A 20,696-nucleotide genomic window follows, 5' to 3' on the forward strand; every position below is an offset into this window, starting at 1 on the left:
TTGTATTTATCATTTTTATTTGAAACTTTATTATGATATTAAATATATTGAATATATTAATAATATAAGTAATGTTATATTCTCTAAAATGGAGAAGAAGTTAAAGATCAACGTAATTTTTTTGAAAATTTTGGTTTTAGATTCTTAATTTAAAAAAAAATTGAAGAATTTATTGCAGATGCTCTAAATTAACTTATTTTTTAAGTTTATTAAAAAATATTTCGTTGATTTTAATACTTTTAAAGGACTTTTTACCACTTCTTTCAATTATGCTTGTGATTATTAGTAATTAATAATTCTTAGTGTTATTAATTATAAATTAATATTAATTATAAATTATAAATAATATTAATTGTAAATTAGATAGTAATCATCAATATATAATCTTCTGAAGTATAAGTTTGCAACTTATTATTGTATACGTTCAAGTTTTAAAACTGCTTGAACTCCAAGAATTAACCAATAAAATTACAGGATAAATGTCGAACCTACTAATATAACGGAATACTCTACAAATTTTGTGTTTTATGTTCTTAATGAGAATTTGCATAAATTTTTGATTTTGGGTTTACAATAGAAAAAACTTACATATCCCTGCATTAAATGAGTACACAACCCGTTTATATGAATATTTCATTCCACAAAGACGTTCCAATCTCTTGAGTCTTTGTTACATTCATAGTTTTTTTATTACATTGCAAAATGATATAACAGAGATGCATATATGCTAAGCACAAAGAAGAACAAAACCTAAGTAATTATCAAATTTGAACCTAAACCTAAACATTAACAATTTGAACTGAACTGTGATAGCTGCTTACTCGGTTATAAAGCTCAGGGTTGTTTTTGATTGAATGAATTTTTGGGACGAAATTCTTTTGAGGGGAGGATAATGTAATAACCAGTTATTCGGTTATAAAGTTTTGGGATGCTAAGTCTGTCTGTATGAAAATCGGATCCATCTGTTTAGGGGGAGCCTAAGTCTGTGTCTATATTTGAATTTGATTCTGATCTTAATGTTATTAATTGTTAAATTCTAACCACTTGTTTGATATGAGTTGTATTGTTAAGGGGGAGCACATCTCATTGCATATATGATCTGACATCATTCTTAGGTATATTTTTCTATACTTACTCTTCATATGCGCAAAAGAAGAACAACTTCTATGTATATAAAATATTTTTTAAATGTTCAAACCACTTCTTCGAACTCAAAGTCATTTAATATTCTAAGAAGTGTGATTTTTATATGGTTTTCATTTTACTTTCTGTTTGAAACGAATATCATCTCTGATCAGGTATTTCATTGAGTCAATACTTGCGTATTTTCTCTTTTTGCATAACTCCAATACCTGATTCAGATGTTTTTCAAATTATTATTATCACGTCTTTAAAAATGCAGATTTTATTTCGGTGATAATACGCTCGTTTGTATTCCAATTTGTTTTCTATACTTTGAAAAATAGTTCTTTGATTGATAAGTCTTTGTTTGATAAATAATTCACAATTCTTTGGTTAATAATCTGTAAAATTGTTCTTACAGATCTTCGTTCATTTCTCTCTATATTCAAAATCTGATTTGTGAATAACTCTTTGAATATTTTTCATGTGCGTAATTGCAATATATTATTGATCAAAATCATGTGATCAATTGAGCTTAATTGCATAAGTTTCATTGAGCTTAATTGCAAAAAATTTAGGAGGGACTGAATGCTTAACATAAATATCTCTATGGACTATCAGAACCGATAGCCCTACCCAAGAGGTCAACCATATTGAGTGAGCTTAACTGCAAATGGGTTTGTGTGCTCAGCTTAAAAAAAAAGAGGGGCAGTTGAAGTGATATGATAACCGAGTCCGGGTTATTGCTCAATGTATTTATTATGTGACTTAATTGTTTATATGGATACATGCTTACATGGGTTAAAATGCGTAAGTATGTGTATTTTATGAATGTGACATATGCATATATATATATATATATATATATGTGTGTGTGTGTGTGTGTGTTATGTATATATGTATATGTATGCATCAATATGCATGTATGTGTAGGCATATGTGTGTGTATGTATGTATGAAATGATATATATATATATATATATATGTGTGTGTGTGTGTGTGCATGCATGTGGGGGAGGGTATGGTTGGCTGACTTCCCTAAAAAGGGAAGGTATAAATATAAGATTTTGAGTATGAGGTAAGGCTTCTTGCCTCATTTGGAATTTTGGGAACATTTAGAGAGAAGAATTTGTCCGGAGATTCAAGTGGAATCAATTTGGTTTTTCATCTTCTTCAAAACCGAGTTCTTACTTAAAGGTGAGTATTTTCAAGAAATCTCTTTTAAACTTTGGTTGATTGTTTTAGAAAGAACTGTCTATTATCTTTAAAGTCTGTTTGTGCGATTTAGGGTTTTATCCGGATAAAAGGTGACCGGATTGCTTTAAACCGGTCATAGTGTTGTCTAAATTGTTTTTAAATGGATATGTGTTGTCCGATTTAGTTATAAATCACTCAAGAGTCGTGCGATTTAATGAGTTAGCAAGATGTTGAATTTTATAAACCGGATAAAGGTTTTTGAACAGAGAAGTAGGAATACGATCATATGCTAAGCGGTTTAGCCTTAAATCGCCTAAGGGTCGTATGGATTAATTATTAACCGGCCAGGTGTTGTCCGGATTTGTTCATCGGACAAAAGGGCCAAGTGTTGTCCAGATTGTATATCCAGATAACTTGTCCGAGTGACTTACATTTGATTAATTCTCAAGTATTAAAGCATGCTAGACATTTATACAATTTAATAATGTCTATTATTAGGTTTAATTATGTTATTCTAAAAAGGGGTATTTTATATCTTTTTAAATAAAATATATGTTTCTACCAAGCGTGGTGACGTAAGTCTGTTTTGGTATGAAACTACATTTTGGAAAACATTCATATCAAGCGTGGTGACGTAAGTCTGTTTTGGTATGGAATTGGATTTTGTGAACTGTTTCTACCAAGCGTGGTGACATTTGTCTGTTTTGGTATGAAACTTATTTTAAGAAGTAGTTCCCCCAGACGTGGGGACTTTTGTCTGTTCTGACTTGGAACTGAGAATGAGTACTTTCAGACGAGGTGACTTTTGTCTGTTCTGATAAGTAGCCCTGTTTTGATGGATGAATAAGGGTGGCATATCAAGGAGAGGTGTACTTGGAATAAGGAAGACATTGTCATATATGGATAATATTATAACTCTTATTATTGTTACTAATCGGATTTAATAACTTTGAGTCATCATTTCTTTGTGACCTGATGAATTAAAGATATTATTCCTATTAGAAATAATAGTTTAGATGTTATTGAGAAAGGGGAAAATGGTTTGTCATAAAGGGCAAGTATTGCCTTAAATCTTTCCGTTAAAGTTTACAAATGAATGGTTTAATGATTCAAAGAAGCTTCGGTTACAATATTTGTTTCATATTGGGAACGTTGGATCTTTAAGCAGATGTATTTATTAATAGAACTGAGATTCTTGAGTTTATCCTATTATTCATGACATTGAGGACTGCATTATTTGATTGTATTGCAAATATTCCTAAACAAAGATATTTTATTATATTTTGGTGTTTATCACCCTGCATTTGCAAAGAATGGATTCACTCACTAGACCCTTTTGGTCTAACTCTCATTTTATGTCTTTAAATTATGCGGTGCATTAATGGCAGGGTCCAGGGATAATAAGGGGAAAGGGAAAATGTGATTATTTTCCTAATCTGATTTTGAAGATCTGCTTGAGATTGCTTATTTTTGAAGATACATGTTGTATTACATGTGATAGTACAAGATTTTGTTTTGGAATTTTTCATATGTAGATTTTATACATATAAGAATCCTTGTACTAGTGGGACCTTGTGATGTAAACTATATTTCTATGTAACAAAATATATGTTATATGCAAACGTGGTGTTTGGGGGTGTTACAAGTGAGCTTAAAAGAATTGGTGAGAGTTGTGTCCAAAATTAAAAGAATATTAGAATCCTGATCTATCCATTATAATCCGGGCAAACCGCATAACCGTCAATTCATAGAAAGTTAAGCAAATTCAAATATGCTTATTAATCTTTTCAGATTATAAATTTTGGGAAAAAAACCATATTCAACTTATGAACCTTTTATCAATCTTTATAAAAAGATTGGCCTATAAATATAATAGATATATTCAGTACAACAAATGTACTTCATATATGAGACTTTTTGATGATCATCTCACTATGACTTTCATCCAATCATTGATAGCTTGAAAAAGCGTATCTATGAATGTTATGATAGAATAACATACATTCTATAAGATTTGTGCGGTGTAGAAATGATAAAACAACTAATGCTTCAATTTAAGCTCAACAAGATAAACAATATGGACTACACAAATTTATCAGACTCGATTTGTGATAAAAAAGACTTGAAAGGGGGACATATATTCTTCTTTTTCAATGTCAGTTATCTCTAAATAAGAAACCAATAGATAATGAGTTGTGTGCCCCGAGTGTTAATGATAAACTTATCTTTTGAGAGATAAATGAGTAGTTGGTGGGGTTTTAAACAAGAGTTGGCATGAGCTTTGCCTTTTTCAATGTTAATCTCGAAAGAATTGATAACTCTTTCGAAACCATTCATTTCGAAATATGATGTCAATGTTCCTCATTATCATCATAAGGGGGAGATAAAAATGAATGAGGGAGTAGTCATAAAATGAATGAATCTTTCTGTGTCATTGCTGAAGATTGGGAAAGTTGATTCAAATATGTGAAGGAGTTGATAGATAATTGCTGATGATTGTTGACGATGATGATTGCTAAAGATTATTGCTCTGTTATGGTTAAGGGAAGATTGTTGGGTCAAAATGTTGTATTCAAGTCCTAAGCTTAAACTTGTTTTAATTGCATTGTAGTGGTAGGTTTATTTCCTTGTAATAGGTTGCTATAAGTAGGATGTTAGTTGTTAGCTGGTAGTTAGAGTGGTTGACAGATTCATACACAATCATACGTAAACAGTTTGTGAGAGAGAGAATCTGTGATTGTATCAAAAACACCTGTATTCACATTGACATCAATATACATGTCGACAGATTGAAATCTTCTTATGTGTTCTTGATTAATTGTTTGAATTGACTGATAAAGACTTGAATCTGGGATCACAAAAGTAAAACCCACAAAAATGAGATGACATCCTAAGGAATGAATACTTTTTATTTCTTGAATGTGGTTTAGTTTAGTGTATCTCATATTGATAGAGTGATGAAAAATTGACATTGAATGGTTGGTATATGAAGGGAGGTTGAGATGCATTTGTGGCAACTCGTTATGTTAGCTCCTCCTGGTTGATTCTCTAAACTCACAATGTTGTCTCGTTTTGGACGACCCTTCAAGCTCATGGTTTGGTTCATTTTGGCCAACTTTTTTTAGCAAAAATAAAAATGAGTATTACTTTGGAAATAATTTAACAACCTTTATCCTACTTTGATGGGAAATTTTTAGTTTGAAGAACATATGTGAATATATGAATGGATTGAGTATTACTTTGGAAATGTAAAGCTTATATAAAGTCACACTATAAATTTTAAATAATTAAAAATTATCAATTGTGTTGTGATTTTTGTTATCAATATTGATGAGAAGATGATAGATTGCAGAATAGATATGGGTTTATGAAAGGAGGAGAGATTCCTTTGAAAATTAAATGGGTTATGTGGCTCAACATACTATTCCGCGGACCTTTCTGTTACAAAACAAAATTAATTAATCGATATATGTAGTGATATTGTGAGATTTGAAAATGTAAACTTTTTGGATTATGGTGTGATTTTTGTTATCTTACAATAAGAAGATGATAGAATTGACAGTAAATATGAGTATATTGAAAGAGTATGCATTTCTCTTAAAATTTAGTTGGCTAAAATATAACTTTTGTCCAACCCTCCTTTTGCAAAAAGAACACACACACACACACACACATATATAGAGAGAGGTGGGTTCAAATGGAAATCGCTTTTCAGTTATGAACTGGGTGATAAAGGAGAGCGCGACACATGTCTCTGTTGTCCACATTCAATATGAATAACGAAAGGGCATTCAATATGAATAACGAAGATGAAGTTCATGAACTATTCATGATAAATAATACACGATCATGACTCATGTTAAATTGATTCACTATTCATAATGAATAATACATATTCATCATGAATGATACATTATTCATGATGAATTACCCGTGAAGGTAAATCGGTTATATATACGTGGTATTCATCATATATATGCAAATTATTCAATTAAATACAAAAAATAACATAATGTTGACAAATATTAATAGTGAAAACACAATTTATAAGGTACTTTTAAGAGGAAAAAAAATCCATCTATCAAAAAATCTATATATATATATATATATACATGTATATATATAAAATGAAGGTGTTGGTTTCGGTGAGAATAAAAGTTATGGTAAGAAGGTAAGAAGGGATCTCCATTCTTGGATCAATCATAATTGAATATCAACACTGATGAGACGCATCGAATCAATTTCCATGAGAAACCCAATTCACAGGGTGGGGTGAGATTAAAAGTGATCAAGCGTACAGATCCCTTCTTACGCTTCTCACTTAACTCTTATTATCACACGATCCTTCGTCTAAAATGACGATAGTAAGTATAAAGTAATATTATGAAATTTGAGTATTAAAAAAAAATATTGAATTGTGGTGTTGTTTAAGTTATTCATATTGACAGAAGAAATGATAGATTGAATATCTTTATATATAAAAGAAAAATGGTAAATGTATGAAATGTGTTATGATATTTGAATTATGTTATTGTTGCTATTGTTTATATTATCTGGCATTGACAGAGAGATAAGAGACTGGAGAATGATTACACATATATGAAAGGAGGAGGTACAACTTTGAACATTAAACTGGTTAGTTGATTAAAGTATGCATTCGATTTATATCTTGCACAAAAACCGATATAAAAATAAAATTTTATTTAATATTTATATGTAAAAAGGAAGATAATAGTTTGAATGATATAATAAGATTTGAATATTTAATTTTTTTAAATTATGTATTACTTTAATGATCTAATTTTGATGTGGAAATGATTATCCATTTATTTAAAATTTTCAAAAATATTAAATAAAAAATGCCACATTGTTGTTGACATAAATCTGTATCACCATAATCAAATAGTTTCTATTTCTGATAGCTATATGTTCTTGGTTAGAAATTAAAGTTAAGAAGCCCTTTATCTTTATCATTTTGTCAATAAATGTGTTTTCTTAACCTATGTTCTATTTTGTAGAGTCCAGCCCCCCAAAAAAAAAAACCAAAAGCCCAAGTTTTAGACTATCTCTTGTGGACTTCATCAAGCACCAAATAGCAGCCCATATCCTCTCCATATTTCATCGACCAGAAGCAGAGAGAGAGGAGTCGAGAGAGCCACGACCACAGCTGCACCATGTCCCGCACACGTCTGATTTCAGGGGCTGATTCCATGTTCTCACGAAATTGAAGCAGTTTCTTCTCATCTAGAGGGTATAAAAACCTGATTCTAACAGTCAATTAGGGAAAACTGGGGAATCGCATTTTTAATTTCAAGAGGAGAAGAAAGTGACTACTTGTAGAGAAGATTCATCAATTTCATCTTGTTTTAGGTAATTTTCATATTTTTGTTTTCAATTGTAAACTAGGTTTTGCCATAAGTGGCTAGCTTTTTTTCATTCCAACATTGATTTAATTAGGTTTTGATTTGTTATTGCTTGGAAATTTCATTGTAAGCATGTTTGAATAAGTTTATTTGCTTGATTTTTGAACTTAATATTAATCATATTTGGGTTTTCAATTAGTTTAGCTAACTGATTGGAATTCTCTTATGGAATGGTTATTCAAAATTCTTAGATACGTAATCGTCTTAGAATTTTGATAGAGTAACACTAGTATTCATTTGGTTTCGATAAGGTTCCCGGATTGAATATTTGAAATCTCGCGATTTAAGCCTCAATAAGCCGAGCCAATGAGCTTATGGTTTTGAATTGGTACTTTTTCTAGTCCGGTAAAGCTAATCGCACCTATGAGTTTAAGAGCTTATTTAAACTTGTATTTGTGGTTAAGAGTTTATTAGAGAGCTTATTTTAATCAACGATTATCTATGGAAAATTTGGGTCTTTAGAGCTTGTTAACGATTAAAACCAATTCGGGCATTTCCTTTTCGTTTACATTTTTGGAATCGATGATACTAACATCTTAACCGGTATTGAATCAATGTTGGGTCTTTAACCAATTGTTTTAATTTATATTTTATCGCAAGTTTAAAGTAATTAATCAAATCCAACACCCCCCTCGCAATTATTAATTTTTACGTTTTCATCGTGTACTTGATTCGCTAGTCGTACAACGTTAGACCGAGTCTTTGTGGATTCGACCCGACTTACACTACTAATATTTTGGTTGTAACTAGTCGTTAGTTGGAATTTACTATTTGGTGGACTCGGCATCCGTCAAATTTTTGACGCCGCTGCTGGGGACTCGGTATTACTAATGGTTTATGCCTAGATTTTCACGTACAGATTCACCTTTGCCAATAAATCTAGAAATCGAACGAACCGCGAAAGGACTGAGGAGACAAGTCAAGTTTCAGAAAAAGTTTGGCGAGGGACCTTCGTCACCAGGGTTAAATATCTGGCAAAATATTAACCTATCGAACGATTCGGACGAAGAGGAAGAAAAGTACGAAGAGGAAGACGAAAAGAAGGAAGACGTGATGGCTGCCGAACAAGACGAGCGAACTCTACGAGAGTTGGCGACACATGATGTTTCTCAGATTCCTATCTGTATCAGGTATCCGCAAGGTAACGCAAATTTTGTTTTAAAAACTTGTTTGGTCCATCTATTACCCTCCTACCACAGTTTGGAGAATGAGGACCCGGACAAACACCTCAAGGAATTCCATGTGGTGTGTTTAAGCATGAAACCCAACGAGGTTACGGAGGATCTTATAAAGTTAAAGGCATTCTATTTTTCTTTAAAAGATTGGGCTAAAAATTGGCTCTAGTCGTTACCGCCCGGTTCGGTAAAGACTTGGAACCAAATGGCGCGGTTATTTTTTGATAAATTCTTTCCCGCCTCCCGAGCGCTACACTCCGTAGGAAAATTTGCAGCATCAAACAAAGAGATGTGGAAACCCTCCATGAATATTGGGAGAGGTTCAAACATCTCTGCGTTAGTTGCCCGCAACACGAAATTTCCGAGCAACTTCTGTTGCAGTATTTTTATGAGGGCCTTCTTTCTATGGAAAGGAAGATGATCGATGCCACTAGTGGAGGGGCAATTTTTAATAAAACCCCAACTCAAGTGAGGACTCTGTTCACCACTATGGCTGAGAACTCTCAGCATTTTAGTGTGCGAGGTGATTTAAGGAGAGAGCCCCAAAAGATTAACGAGGTTAATACCGGTACCATTGAGAGTAGGCTATTTGATTTGACTAACCTCGTTAAACAATTAGTTGTGGGTAAAGAGCAGGTTAAGGCATGCGGTATATGTAATGAGGCGAACCATCCGACAAACGTGTATCCGCAACTCCAAGAGGATGTTTTGGTTGCATCCGAAGATGTCAACACCATTGGAGGCTTTCCAGGCCAACAACCATAGTAATGGTTTCATAACCAGAGCTTTGGTGCCCAAAGACCTCCGCAACAATTCCAACAACCATTCCAACAGAGAGCGTCGTTTCAGCCGAACAACCAAGCCTCGAGCAGTACAGGTATGTCTTTAGAAGATATTGTTAAATCTCTTGCTACTAACACTCAACAATTTCAGCAAGAGACGAGGACGAATATCCAGAATTTGGTAAACCAGAATCAAAGTTTAGCGGCCCAGCAGAAGAATTTGGAAGCTCAAATCGGGCAAACGGCGATTTTGCTTAATCGCATTGAGAGCCAAGGTAAGTTACCGTCCCAAACTGAAACTAACCCGAAAGCTAATGTTAGTGCCATTACTTTGAGAAATAGGACGGTTCCGGATCCCAAACCCAAAGCAAGAATGAGCGAGAGGAAAGAAGAGAAAGAGGCCGAGATTACGAGTGACGAGTCAAATGAAGATAAGGTTGAAGGTAAAAACATAGAAGACAAAGGAAAGGTGCCTGAATTGGTCATCCGACCACCATTCCCAAAGAGATTCGAGCAAACAAAGAAGCAAGAAGACAAAGAGATTATGGAGACTTTTCGCCGAGTTGAGGTAAACATTCCACTCTTAGATGCTATTAAAAGAGTACCTCGATATGCTAAGTTTTTGAAGGAGTTGTGTACGAAAAAGAAGAAGTTGATCGGGAATGAGAAGGTGAGCATGGGCGAGAACGTATCCGCCGTGCTTCAAGGAGAGAAGATGCCACCTAAGTGCAAAGACCTAGGTATGTTTACTATTCCTTGTAAGTTAGGTACTGTTTCAATAGATAAAGCCATGTTAGACTTAGGCGCATCTATAAATGTCATGCCTTACTCGATTTATTCATCACTGAATGTGGGACCTATTAAGAGGACGAGAGTTGTTATACAACTCGCCGATAGGTCCAATGTGTATCCCAAGGGAGTCCTTGAGGATGTGTTGGTTCAAGTTAACGAGTTGGTCTTCTCGACTGATTTCTATGTCATAGATATGGAGGAGCATAATACCTCCAAATCACCTTTGATATTGTTGGGAAGACCATTTTTGAAAACATCAAAAACAAAAATTGATGTTCATGATGGTACGTTAACTATGGAATTTGATGGTGAGGTCATTAAATTTAATATCTATGATGCCATTAGATATCCCAGTGATGCGTCTTTTGTCAGTTTTGTTGATGTTTTGGATCTTATTACTCATGATTTGAATGACTTGACTAACCGAGATTTGTTGGAGGTTGTGATTACAAGGCACCTAGATGCAAGGACAGTTAATTTGTTGATGAAGGAGTATGATTTAGGGCCCGAGCTTAAAGTAATGGTCTTAGCCATGGAATCTAATCGACACAAGAAGTTTCAGGTATCAAATGTTAATTTACCTTCTTCTTACACTAAGCTATTTCCTTCTATTTTGTAGGCCCTGGTACTTGAATTGAAGGAGTTACCGGACCACCTCAAGTATGCCTACCTAGGCAAGGACAATACTCTACCAGTGATCATCTCTAATGAGTTGTCAAGCGAAGAAGAAAAACGGTTGGTGAATGTGCTTGAAGAGCACAAGGAGGCGATCGGTTGGACTATAGCTGATATCAAGGGATTAAGCCCCTCAATTTGTATGCATAAGATTCTACTCGAGGATGACTACTAGCCTTTCCGTGAAGCTCAACGATGCCTCAACCCGCCTATGATGGAGGTAGTGAAAAGAAGATCCTCAAATTCCTTGGCGCATGTATTATCTATTCAATTTCATATAGCAAATGGGTAAGCCCTGTTCAGGTAGTACCCAAAAAGACGGGTTTGACGGTAGTTAGGAACACCGAAGGTGAGTCGGTGCCTACTCGAGTCCAAAATGGATGGTGAGTATGCATTGACTATAGGAGGTTGAACTCATCCACTAGAAAGGATCACCTTCAACTTCCCTTTATCGACCAAATGTTGGAACGATTAGCGGGAAAGTCTCACTACTGTTGTCTAGATGGATACTCCAGTTTCCATCAAATCCCGATAGCACCGGAGGACCAGGAAAAGACTACTTTTACATGCTCGTTTGGTGCGTTTGCATATAGGCGTATGCCTTTTGGCCTTTGTAACGCACCAACTACTTTTCAACATTGCATGGTAAGTATCTTTTTCGAGTATGTAGAGAGTATCATTGAGGTGTTTATGGATGATTTTACCGTTTATGGTAACTCGTTTTCAGGACTGTTTGAACAATTTGACCAAGATTTTAAAAAGATGCATATAGACTAACCTTGTTTTGAATTATGAAAAATGTCACTCTATGGTTAGTCATGGTCTTATCTTGGGTCATATTGTTTCAAAGAAGGGTATAAAGGTAGACAAATCCAAAATAGATGTCATTACAACTCTACCTTACCCTACTTGTGTTAGGGAAGTCCGTTCTTTACTTGGTCATGCAGGGTTCTATAGAAGATTCATTAAGAATTTTTTGAAGATAACCCGACCACTTTGCTGTCTCTTACAAAAGAACGTGGACTTCCACTTCAATGGTGAATGCAAGAAGGCATTCAATGAATTAAAAGATAAGTTAACTTCTGCACCCATAATTCAACCCCCAAATTGAGATCTCACTTTTGAGATCATGTGTGACGTGAGTAATTACGTGGTCGGGGCTGTTTTGGGACATAAATTTGGTAAGGACCCACACGTGATATACTATGCTTCTCGGACGTTGGATAGTGCCCAAAACAACTATTCAACAATCGAGAAGGAGCTTTTGGCCATAGTATTTGCTTTAGAGAAGTTTCGTCAGTATTTACTTGGTACTAAAGTGATAGTTTTTTCTGATCATGCACTCTTAAATATTTAATGAAGAAGGACGCCAAACCTCGCCTTATCCATTGGATGTTGCTTCTACAAGAGTTCAACCTAGAGATTCGGGATAAGAGCGGATAGGAGAACTTGGTGGCTGATCATTTGAGTCGTTTACTAAATGGTGAAGATCTTTCTACCTTGAAGGATGAATTTTCGGACGAGCATCTTTTGACTGTTCAAGAGACGACACCCTGGTACGCCAACTTAGTGAACTATCTAGTTATCAACACTTTGTCAGGTACGTTGCCTAGAACTGATAAGGATAGGATTAAGAGTGAAGCGAAGTATTATGTTTGGGATGACCCCTACCTTTGGAAGCATTGCTCTGATCAGATTATCAGGCGATGTGTCCCCCAACACAAAGTACAAAGTGTACTTCGGTTTTGTCACGAATATACTTGTGGGGGACATTTTGGTCCAAAACGTACGACACACAAAGTGCTTAATTGTGGATTGTTTTGGCCATCCATTTTTAAAGACGCTTATATGTTTTGCAAGAGTTGTGATAGGTGCCAAAAGACGGGGAATATCGGACCACAAAATCAAATGCCCCAAAACTCGATTTTGGTATGTGAAATATTTGATGTATGGGGCATTGATTTCATGGGACCCTTTCTCGCGTCTTCTGGATTTACCTATATTTTATTGTGTGTCGATTATGTCTCGAAATGGGTGGAAGCTAAAGCCACCAGAACTGACGATGCTTGTACTTTTTTGGCTTTCCTTAGATCTAACATCTTCGCCAGGTTCGACACACCAAGGGCCGTCATAAGCGATCGAGGGACGTACTTTTGCAATAAATAAATCGAGGCGATGTTTAAGAAGTACCATGTCACTCACTGGATTTCAACTGTATACCATCCTCAATCCAACGAGCAAGCCGAGGTCTCTAACAGGGAGATCAAATCCATTCTAGAGAAGACTGTAAATCCTAATCGCAAGGATTGGACCGAACGTTTGGACGATGCTTTGTGGGCCTACCGTACGACCTACAAAACACCTATAGGTATGTCCCCTTTTCGATCAGTTTATGGCAAACCATGTCATCTACCTGTTGAACTAGAGCACGGGGGCTTTTGGGCTGTCAAGAAGTGTAACATGCGGATGGATGGCACAGAAGTTCTGAGGAAACTACAACTTCAAGAGTTAGAGGAAATCAGAACGACGCATACGAGAGCTCCAAGATCTACAAGGAGCGGACCAAGGATTTCCATGACAAGCTCATCTCCCGTAAAGAGTTTGTGGTCGGACAAAAAGTTTTACTCTTTCATTCACGCCTAAAGCTGTTTCCCGGTAAGCTTAGATCACAGTGGATTGGTCCTTTCATAGTTGTTAAGGTTTATGCTCATGGAGCAGTCGATATTGAAATCCCGAAAACGGGTAAGTCGTTTAAGGTGAACGGGCATAGACTTAAACCTTTTTATGAAGGTTTTCAGTCTACGAACATTGATGTTATGGCTCTTGAGCCACCGCCCGTTGTTAGTTAGTTTAGGTAGTGTCTAGCCAAAGACGTTATGGAAAGGCGCTGATTGGGAGGCAACCCAATTTTTATTGCTTTATTTTCGTTCTAGTTTAGTTTCTTTTAGTTTTAGTTGTCTTTCGAGATTGATGAGTTGCTTTCCCAGATTGGCATTCTTGTGAGTATTGACGTTCCAACCCCCCCCCCCGGGGGGGTGCAAAGAGGCTTTTACCACCCGCTTGGACCGTGTATTGGGCACAAGTCTACATATCCAGGGGAGTTTTCTCGTTCCCTTTGCTTTTTAATGTTTTAGACTACGCCGGCCCAGTAGTTCCGCAACTACTACCGTGGTTGTTGCCAATGGGGATCCCCCATTCTCCTGTTCATCAACTCTAACCGCATTCTTCTGCAGTTGATGTTTGCATACATTGAGAACAATATATGGTTCAAGTGTGGGGAGGGAATTAGTGTGGGGATGTACGAGAGTGTGTTAGAAAGGGCTAAAATTTTCGAACTTTTGGCTTGATTTTGGGCATTTGTTAAGTGAATTGCATGAGTGACGATTTTCTTGATTTTCAATTCCATAAACACCATAGCATGAACGATTGTATGACTTACTTGTTAGTCGTGATTAGCACATTTGAGATAACTTTTGTGAAGCTTGCTAATTTTATAGACAAAATGCACCCGTGAGCTTTTGAGCCATGGTCGAACACTATTTTCGATCCCATTTCATTTCTATGTGCATTGCATCTTCCATGTTCATCTCACTCTAGAACTTGCATTAGGTCTCTTCAATATTGCATCTAGGCAATACTAGTGTGTGGAAATGACAAAGGCCATATTTGATGTTTTTCTTTTAACCATTTAACCTAAAAGCCAACCTTTATGCATTTTTCCTTTTTGATCATCTTTTTGAGCCTAACCACCTATTTTCTTGACTTTAACACCACATGTTAACCCTTAAGCCAAACACTTCCCTCACCAGACTTTGGAATGAGACTACATACTCTTAGTTAGAAGTGTTTGTTGTATGATCTTTATACCATCTACACGATCCTCAACACCTATATAATGATCGGTAGAGGTTCGAGAAAAAGAAAATACATATATATATATATATATATATATATATATATATATTCCATATGTGGAAATGAAAAGAAAAAAATGAATAAATGGAGACCGAACAATGGAAGAAACACAATTGTCTCCATAGTGTTTTTAACGAATAAGAGCTAAGAGATTGAGAAATTTTGTGATCGCTTTGACAAGACACGAGAGTCATGTTTGAGTTGTAGTTTCTTTTCCAATGTCCACTTTTAGTCACTTCACCAAACTATTCCCTACCTTGACCCTTAGCCACGTTACAACCCCTACTAAAGACCTTTTTGATCCACACCTAGGTTGACCATTAGCGATGGAGAATCGAGACCTAATTCAAGACTATGGTAGTGTATGTGCATGTGAATTGATGGTTTGAGTGAAAACACCTACACCATTGTGTGAATGAGCGATTGTATTGCATATGTCCTTTGTAAGGTGTTTGTGAAATTAACATGTTCTCATCTTTGGTTTGTCTCGTGTGTTAATTTTCGCTAATACGGTTTAGTCGAACCTTCGTGAAATGTTATGTATTTTTGTCCGTTCTCTAAAAATCAACTCATGATAAATTCGTAGTGTTTGCTTGAGAACGGTCAAAGTTCCAAGTGTGGGGATGTTTTGATAGCTATATGTTCTTGGTTAAAAATTAAAGTTAAGAAGCCCTTTATCTTCATCATTTTGTGAATAAATATGTTTTCTTAACCTATTTATTATTTTGTAGAGTCCAGCCCAAAAAAAACAAAAGCCCAAGTTTTGGCATATCTTTTGTGGACTTCATCAAGCACCAAATAGCAGCCCATATCCTCTCCATATTTCATCGACCAGAAGCCAAGAGAGAGGAGTCAGGAGAGCCATGACCACAGCCACGCCATGTCCCGCGCACGTCTGATTTCAGGGGCTGATTCCACATTCTCACGAAATTGAAGCGGTTTCTTCTCATCTAGGGGTATAAAAACTCGATTCTGACAATCAATTGGGGGTATTACTGGGGAATCGCATTTTTAATTTCAAGAGGAGAAGAAAGTGACGACTTGTAGAGGAGATTCATCAATTTCATATTTGTTTTAAGTAATTTTCATATTTTTGTTTTCAATTGTAAACTAGGTTTTGCCATGAGTGGCTAGCTTTTTTGCATTTCAACATTGATTTAATTAAGTTTTGATTTGTTATTGCTTTGAGATTTCATTGTAAACATGTTTGAACAAGCTTATTTGCTTGATTTCTGAACTTAATGTTAATCATATTTGGGTTTTCAATTAGTTTAAATAACTGATTGAAATTCTCTTATGGAATGGTTATTTAAAATTCTTAGATACGTAATCGTCTTAGAATTTTGATAGAGTAACACTAGTATAACACTAGTATTCATTTGGTTTCGATAAGGTTCCCGGATTGAATATTTGAAATCTCGCGATTTAAGCCTCAATAAGCCGAACCAATGAGCTTATGGCTTTGAATTAGTACTTTTTCTAGTCCGGTAAAGCTAATCGCACCTATGAGTTTAAGAGCTTATTTAAACTTGTATTTGTGGTTAAGAGTTTATTAGAGAGCTTATTTTAATCAACGATTATCTATGAAAAATTTGGGTCGTTAGAGCTTGTTAACGATTAAAACCAATTAGGGCTTGTCCTTTCCGTTTACATTTTTGGAATCGAGATACTAACATCTTAACCGGTATTGAATCAATATTGGGTCTTTAACCAATTGTTTTAATTTATATTTTATCACATGTTTAAAGTAATTAATCAAATCCAACACCCCCCCCCCCCCCCCCCCCCCCGCGCAATTATTAATTTTTACGTTTTCATCGTATACTTGATTCGCTAGTCGTACAACGTTAGACCAAGTCTCTGTGGATTCGACCCGACTTACACTACTAAAATTTTGGTTGTAACTAGTCGTTAGTTGGACTTTACTATTTGGTGGACTCGGCATCCGTCAGTTTCAAATCAGATATTATTTTCTTCATTTCTCACCAAAACCTCTCTTCATACATACAAGAAAACCATTACACATTGAAGAATCAAACCCCAAAAGAATTGGTTAACTCAGTTTATTCTTCTCCAATATCCACTTTCTTACTTTCTTTATACATTCCTCATCATATCTATTATACAACTGCTTCAACTTCATATTTCCCTTCAGTATAACAGAATCAACATGTTCTTCATATCTCTCATACAACGCCGGAACCGTAAGAACCAAGAAAACGCCTGTTGGAATATGAAACCACCAAGGTTAACTCATGCTCGGATCACATACAAACACAAGATACAACTATAGGTGTTCATGCCAGCTTGCGCACACCTCAACTAATCCCACATGGCCTAAACTTAATGAACTGGCAAACCTCCAGGCTGCTGCAGGGCCAGAGGACTTGAATCGGTGACCTATTGGGAGCTAATACAAGGCCTTATCATCTACGGATACAAGATTTCTTTCATAACCGTGGGTGTTCAAGCTGGTTTGCACGCACCTCATGGACCCTAAGGTGAATGACCGGCAAACCTCCAGGCTCCAAGCCAAGGGACTCGAACTAGTGACCTACCCAGGGCCTTACCAGTTGCCAGTTGAACTATCACCTACAGATACGATATTTCTGTTTCATAACCTTGGGTGTTAGGGCCAACTTGCACTCACCTGGATTTATCCCACAGACCCTGACGTAAAAAATTGGACAAGACTCCAAGGGCTCCAGGGCCAATGGGCTCGAACTGGTGATTTATGGGGAGCAAACCTAAGGTCTTACCAGTTAAGCTGCCTAAGGGTTTGCAGATACAAAATTGATAGAACAACTTACTTGTGTAGCACAACGTACGCAAATCAGTTAGGCTTCCAATAACAGATATCAGAACCAAATACACAGCTACTTTCACAAACATTTTTGGGTCTTTACCAAGCGCAATATCGTGGGATATGGTTAGTAGCCTGTTTATTCGATCACGAAACAGAGCTGCAGCTTCGTTTATGGTTTCTTCTGAGAGCTGAAAATGTGGGATTGGTGGCGTAGGCCTGTTGTTTACACAGATTATAACACAAGATACCATTTTATCAGAGATCATGTCCAGAAAGGTAATACTGAATTTCATTTCATATCCACTGATTACCAACTTGCTGATTTGTTTACAGTTCTTTAGAAATTGATACGAATTTTGTATAAATTTTATCCCTTTTAGCATTCGTCATGGAGTTTTAATGGGGGTCTGTAATTATCTTGAAAAATGGAAGAATCATCACTTTCTATAGTTGAAAGTCAAACTGTATGATCTTGAAGATAGGAGGATACAATATAGATTTACCTGTTGAGAATTTGTGCCGATTTAGCCCAAAGGAAAAGGATGATAAGCAGAAGTAAGAGAACATTGGATACGTATGATAGCAACGTGTAATTGGATCTCTCAAACATCACCCAGGAAACCAAAGTTATCATCAGTATCCCCATTGTCACATTTTTATGCCTCCATAGAATCAAATCTGCAACTGATCAAAATGCATATAAGACTTCAAATAGTTCAAAAACAGTTTAGTCAATCGTATTTTGATTGGACGTTTAACAATTTGCGTCAATTTTGAACTTGAATTACGCGATTTTGGAACCAAAAACATACCCAAGATTCTTCAAGATCAAAATGGGGATCAGAGACAAGAAAAGAGGACCATTTCTTGAATTATGATCAAGATGAGATCTTGATCCATGATAACGAAAACCCAAGAAGAAATTCGAATAAGTTTTGTAGATAGGAAACAATTGAGATCATAAGCTAAGCTTATTTTTGCCAAACAATGCCTAAAGTCTCTTCTGTGTTTAAATGGAAACAGGATGTTCTACCATTAGCTAAGAAAGCATAGACAGATGTTTTGACTTTTGAAGTCAATCCAATCACTTACCAAGTACAAATTTGATATACATTTTTCTATATATGATCAGAATCAATCTGGTTATTAAATTTTCAATTCTTGAAGAGTTCATGTGCAAATTGAAGATGGAAGCAAATTGTACACATTGGTTGGAATCAAGAACATTCTTCAAGATCAAAGTGGGATCTTGATTTTGACCCTGAATAACAAAAACCCATGAATCTAAATCTGAAATTGAATAAGAATTCAAAGGAAAACAAGAGTTTGTGAGATTAATCAGAAAGACTTACGCCGTCCCCCTCCAAGAATCTGATGAACACTTGTCTGCCTGTTGAACAACAATCGATCTGATGAACTCATGAAGGAGGATTCTGCAGAAAAATCCAAGATCTCAAATTGAATCCTGAAAGAGTCTGATATGAATCACAGAAAGCAAAAAAGAAAGGAACAGTTGATCTGTAAAGCAGTGGGTTTCACCTTTCTGATGGTATTGTATTGCAATTAGGGTATTGATGGTTGAAATCTGTGGGGTTTTGGAAATAGATTCCAGCCTAAAAGATTAAAGCAAAAAATGGGTCTTCTGGTTTGGCTTTTCTTTAATTGGAAATGATGAGAGAGATGAAAGACATTCTTCCCATGATTCTCTCTCTACATTACCAACTCTTTTTATACCGCTCTTCATCAAAAATACACACTATTACAGAAAGAAAAATTGGAACTTTTTGACTGGGTAATATCTTTCTTTATGGTAAAAGAATATAACATTTACTAAAACTATAAAATTACACCGTGTATAAATACAATTTATTAAATTTTATATTTGAATTTGTGTAACTAACTGTAGATAAATATAATCAAGCATACGATAAAATTCTCATTTTGAATATATCTAAAATATAATAAGGATAATTATTGACTTCTAATAAAATACTTAGTTATTATCTTTATGAAAATTATATTATTAAACCAAAAACAAATTACTTCATCATTAAACTTAAATTAAATTATAATTTGAATTAAAGAAATTAGAAAAAAAAGAGAACTTTTGTATATTTTTTAATTTTTATGATATTTTCAAATTTATATTTAGAAAAAACATTATTGTTTGCTCGTTCAAACCACATAAATTTATATTATAATATCGACAGAGACCAAAAAATAAAATGAAACATTAAAATCGAGATATATCTCGTTGTATTGTGCGAGTACCCTTTTAGTTATATTATAAAACATTGGACAAAAACTCTTAAAAACAATTTTTATACATGAAGTACTGTTTATTGATACATATTACTTAAAGTTCAATATTACAAATAAATTGTGCGTAAGTACAACTTATTAAAGTTTTATTTTTTAATTTGTGTAACTAACTGCAGATAAACATAATCAAATACATAATAAACATCTCATTTTAAATATAAAAAATTAAAATATAATTAGGATAATCATTGATTTTTAACAGAATATTTAATTATCATCTTTACAAAAAATTATATTATTAAAAACAAATAAATTACTTTGTTATTAAATTACAATAAAAAATTGAATTAAAGAAATTAACAGAAAACGAGAACTTTTAAATAGTTAATTTAATACTAATATTGATACAGTTTTTTTTTTCAAATTTATATTTCGTTCAAAAAAAAATATTACCATTTTTTAAAACCACGTAAAACCGTATTATATTGACAAAGAAAATGAATTGAATAAAACATTAAAATCCAGATATATCTCGTTGTATTGCGCG

At 34.8% G+C, this 20,696-nt stretch overlaps 2 protein-coding genes across 3 annotated transcripts; one reads left to right on the forward strand and one right to left on the reverse strand.

The window, feature by feature from the left end:
- The first annotated feature begins 9,796 nt into the window (after positions 1-9,796).
- Positions 9,797-11,341, forward strand: LOC112512794. Its single transcript, XM_025118935.1, has 2 exons — positions 9,797-11,053; positions 11,111-11,341. The coding sequence occupies exons 1-2, from the start codon at positions 9,797-9,799 to the stop codon at positions 11,339-11,341; spliced, it is 1,488 nt and encodes a 495-aa protein (XP_024974703.1).
- A 5,688-nt stretch (positions 11,342-17,029) lies between these two features.
- LOC112512591 (reticulon-like protein B12) lies at positions 17,030-19,605 on the reverse strand. 2 transcript variants are annotated; one of them, XM_025118639.1, is made up of 5 exons: positions 19,427-19,605; positions 19,240-19,320; positions 18,391-18,571; positions 17,892-18,103; positions 17,030-17,304 (listed from the first exon to the last, which is right to left on the reverse strand). In XM_025118639.1, the coding sequence occupies exons 2-5, from the start codon at positions 19,307-19,309 to the stop codon at positions 17,135-17,137; spliced, it is 633 nt and encodes a 210-aa protein (XP_024974407.1). In that variant the 5' UTR covers positions 19,310-19,320; positions 19,427-19,605; the 3' UTR covers positions 17,030-17,134. The 2 variants fall into 2 exon arrangements, with proteins under 2 accessions (XP_024974407.1, XP_024974408.1); XM_025118640.1 differs by having other exon boundaries at positions 18,391-18,565; positions 19,427-19,582.
- Positions 19,606-20,696: the final 1,091 nt, after the last annotated feature.

The sequence above is a fragment of the Cynara cardunculus genome (genome assembly GCF_001531365.2).
Source record: "Cynara cardunculus var. scolymus isolate 2C chromosome LG 5, CcrdV1, whole genome shotgun sequence".
Classification (NCBI taxonomy): domain Eukaryota; kingdom Viridiplantae; phylum Streptophyta; class Magnoliopsida; order Asterales; family Asteraceae; genus Cynara; species Cynara cardunculus.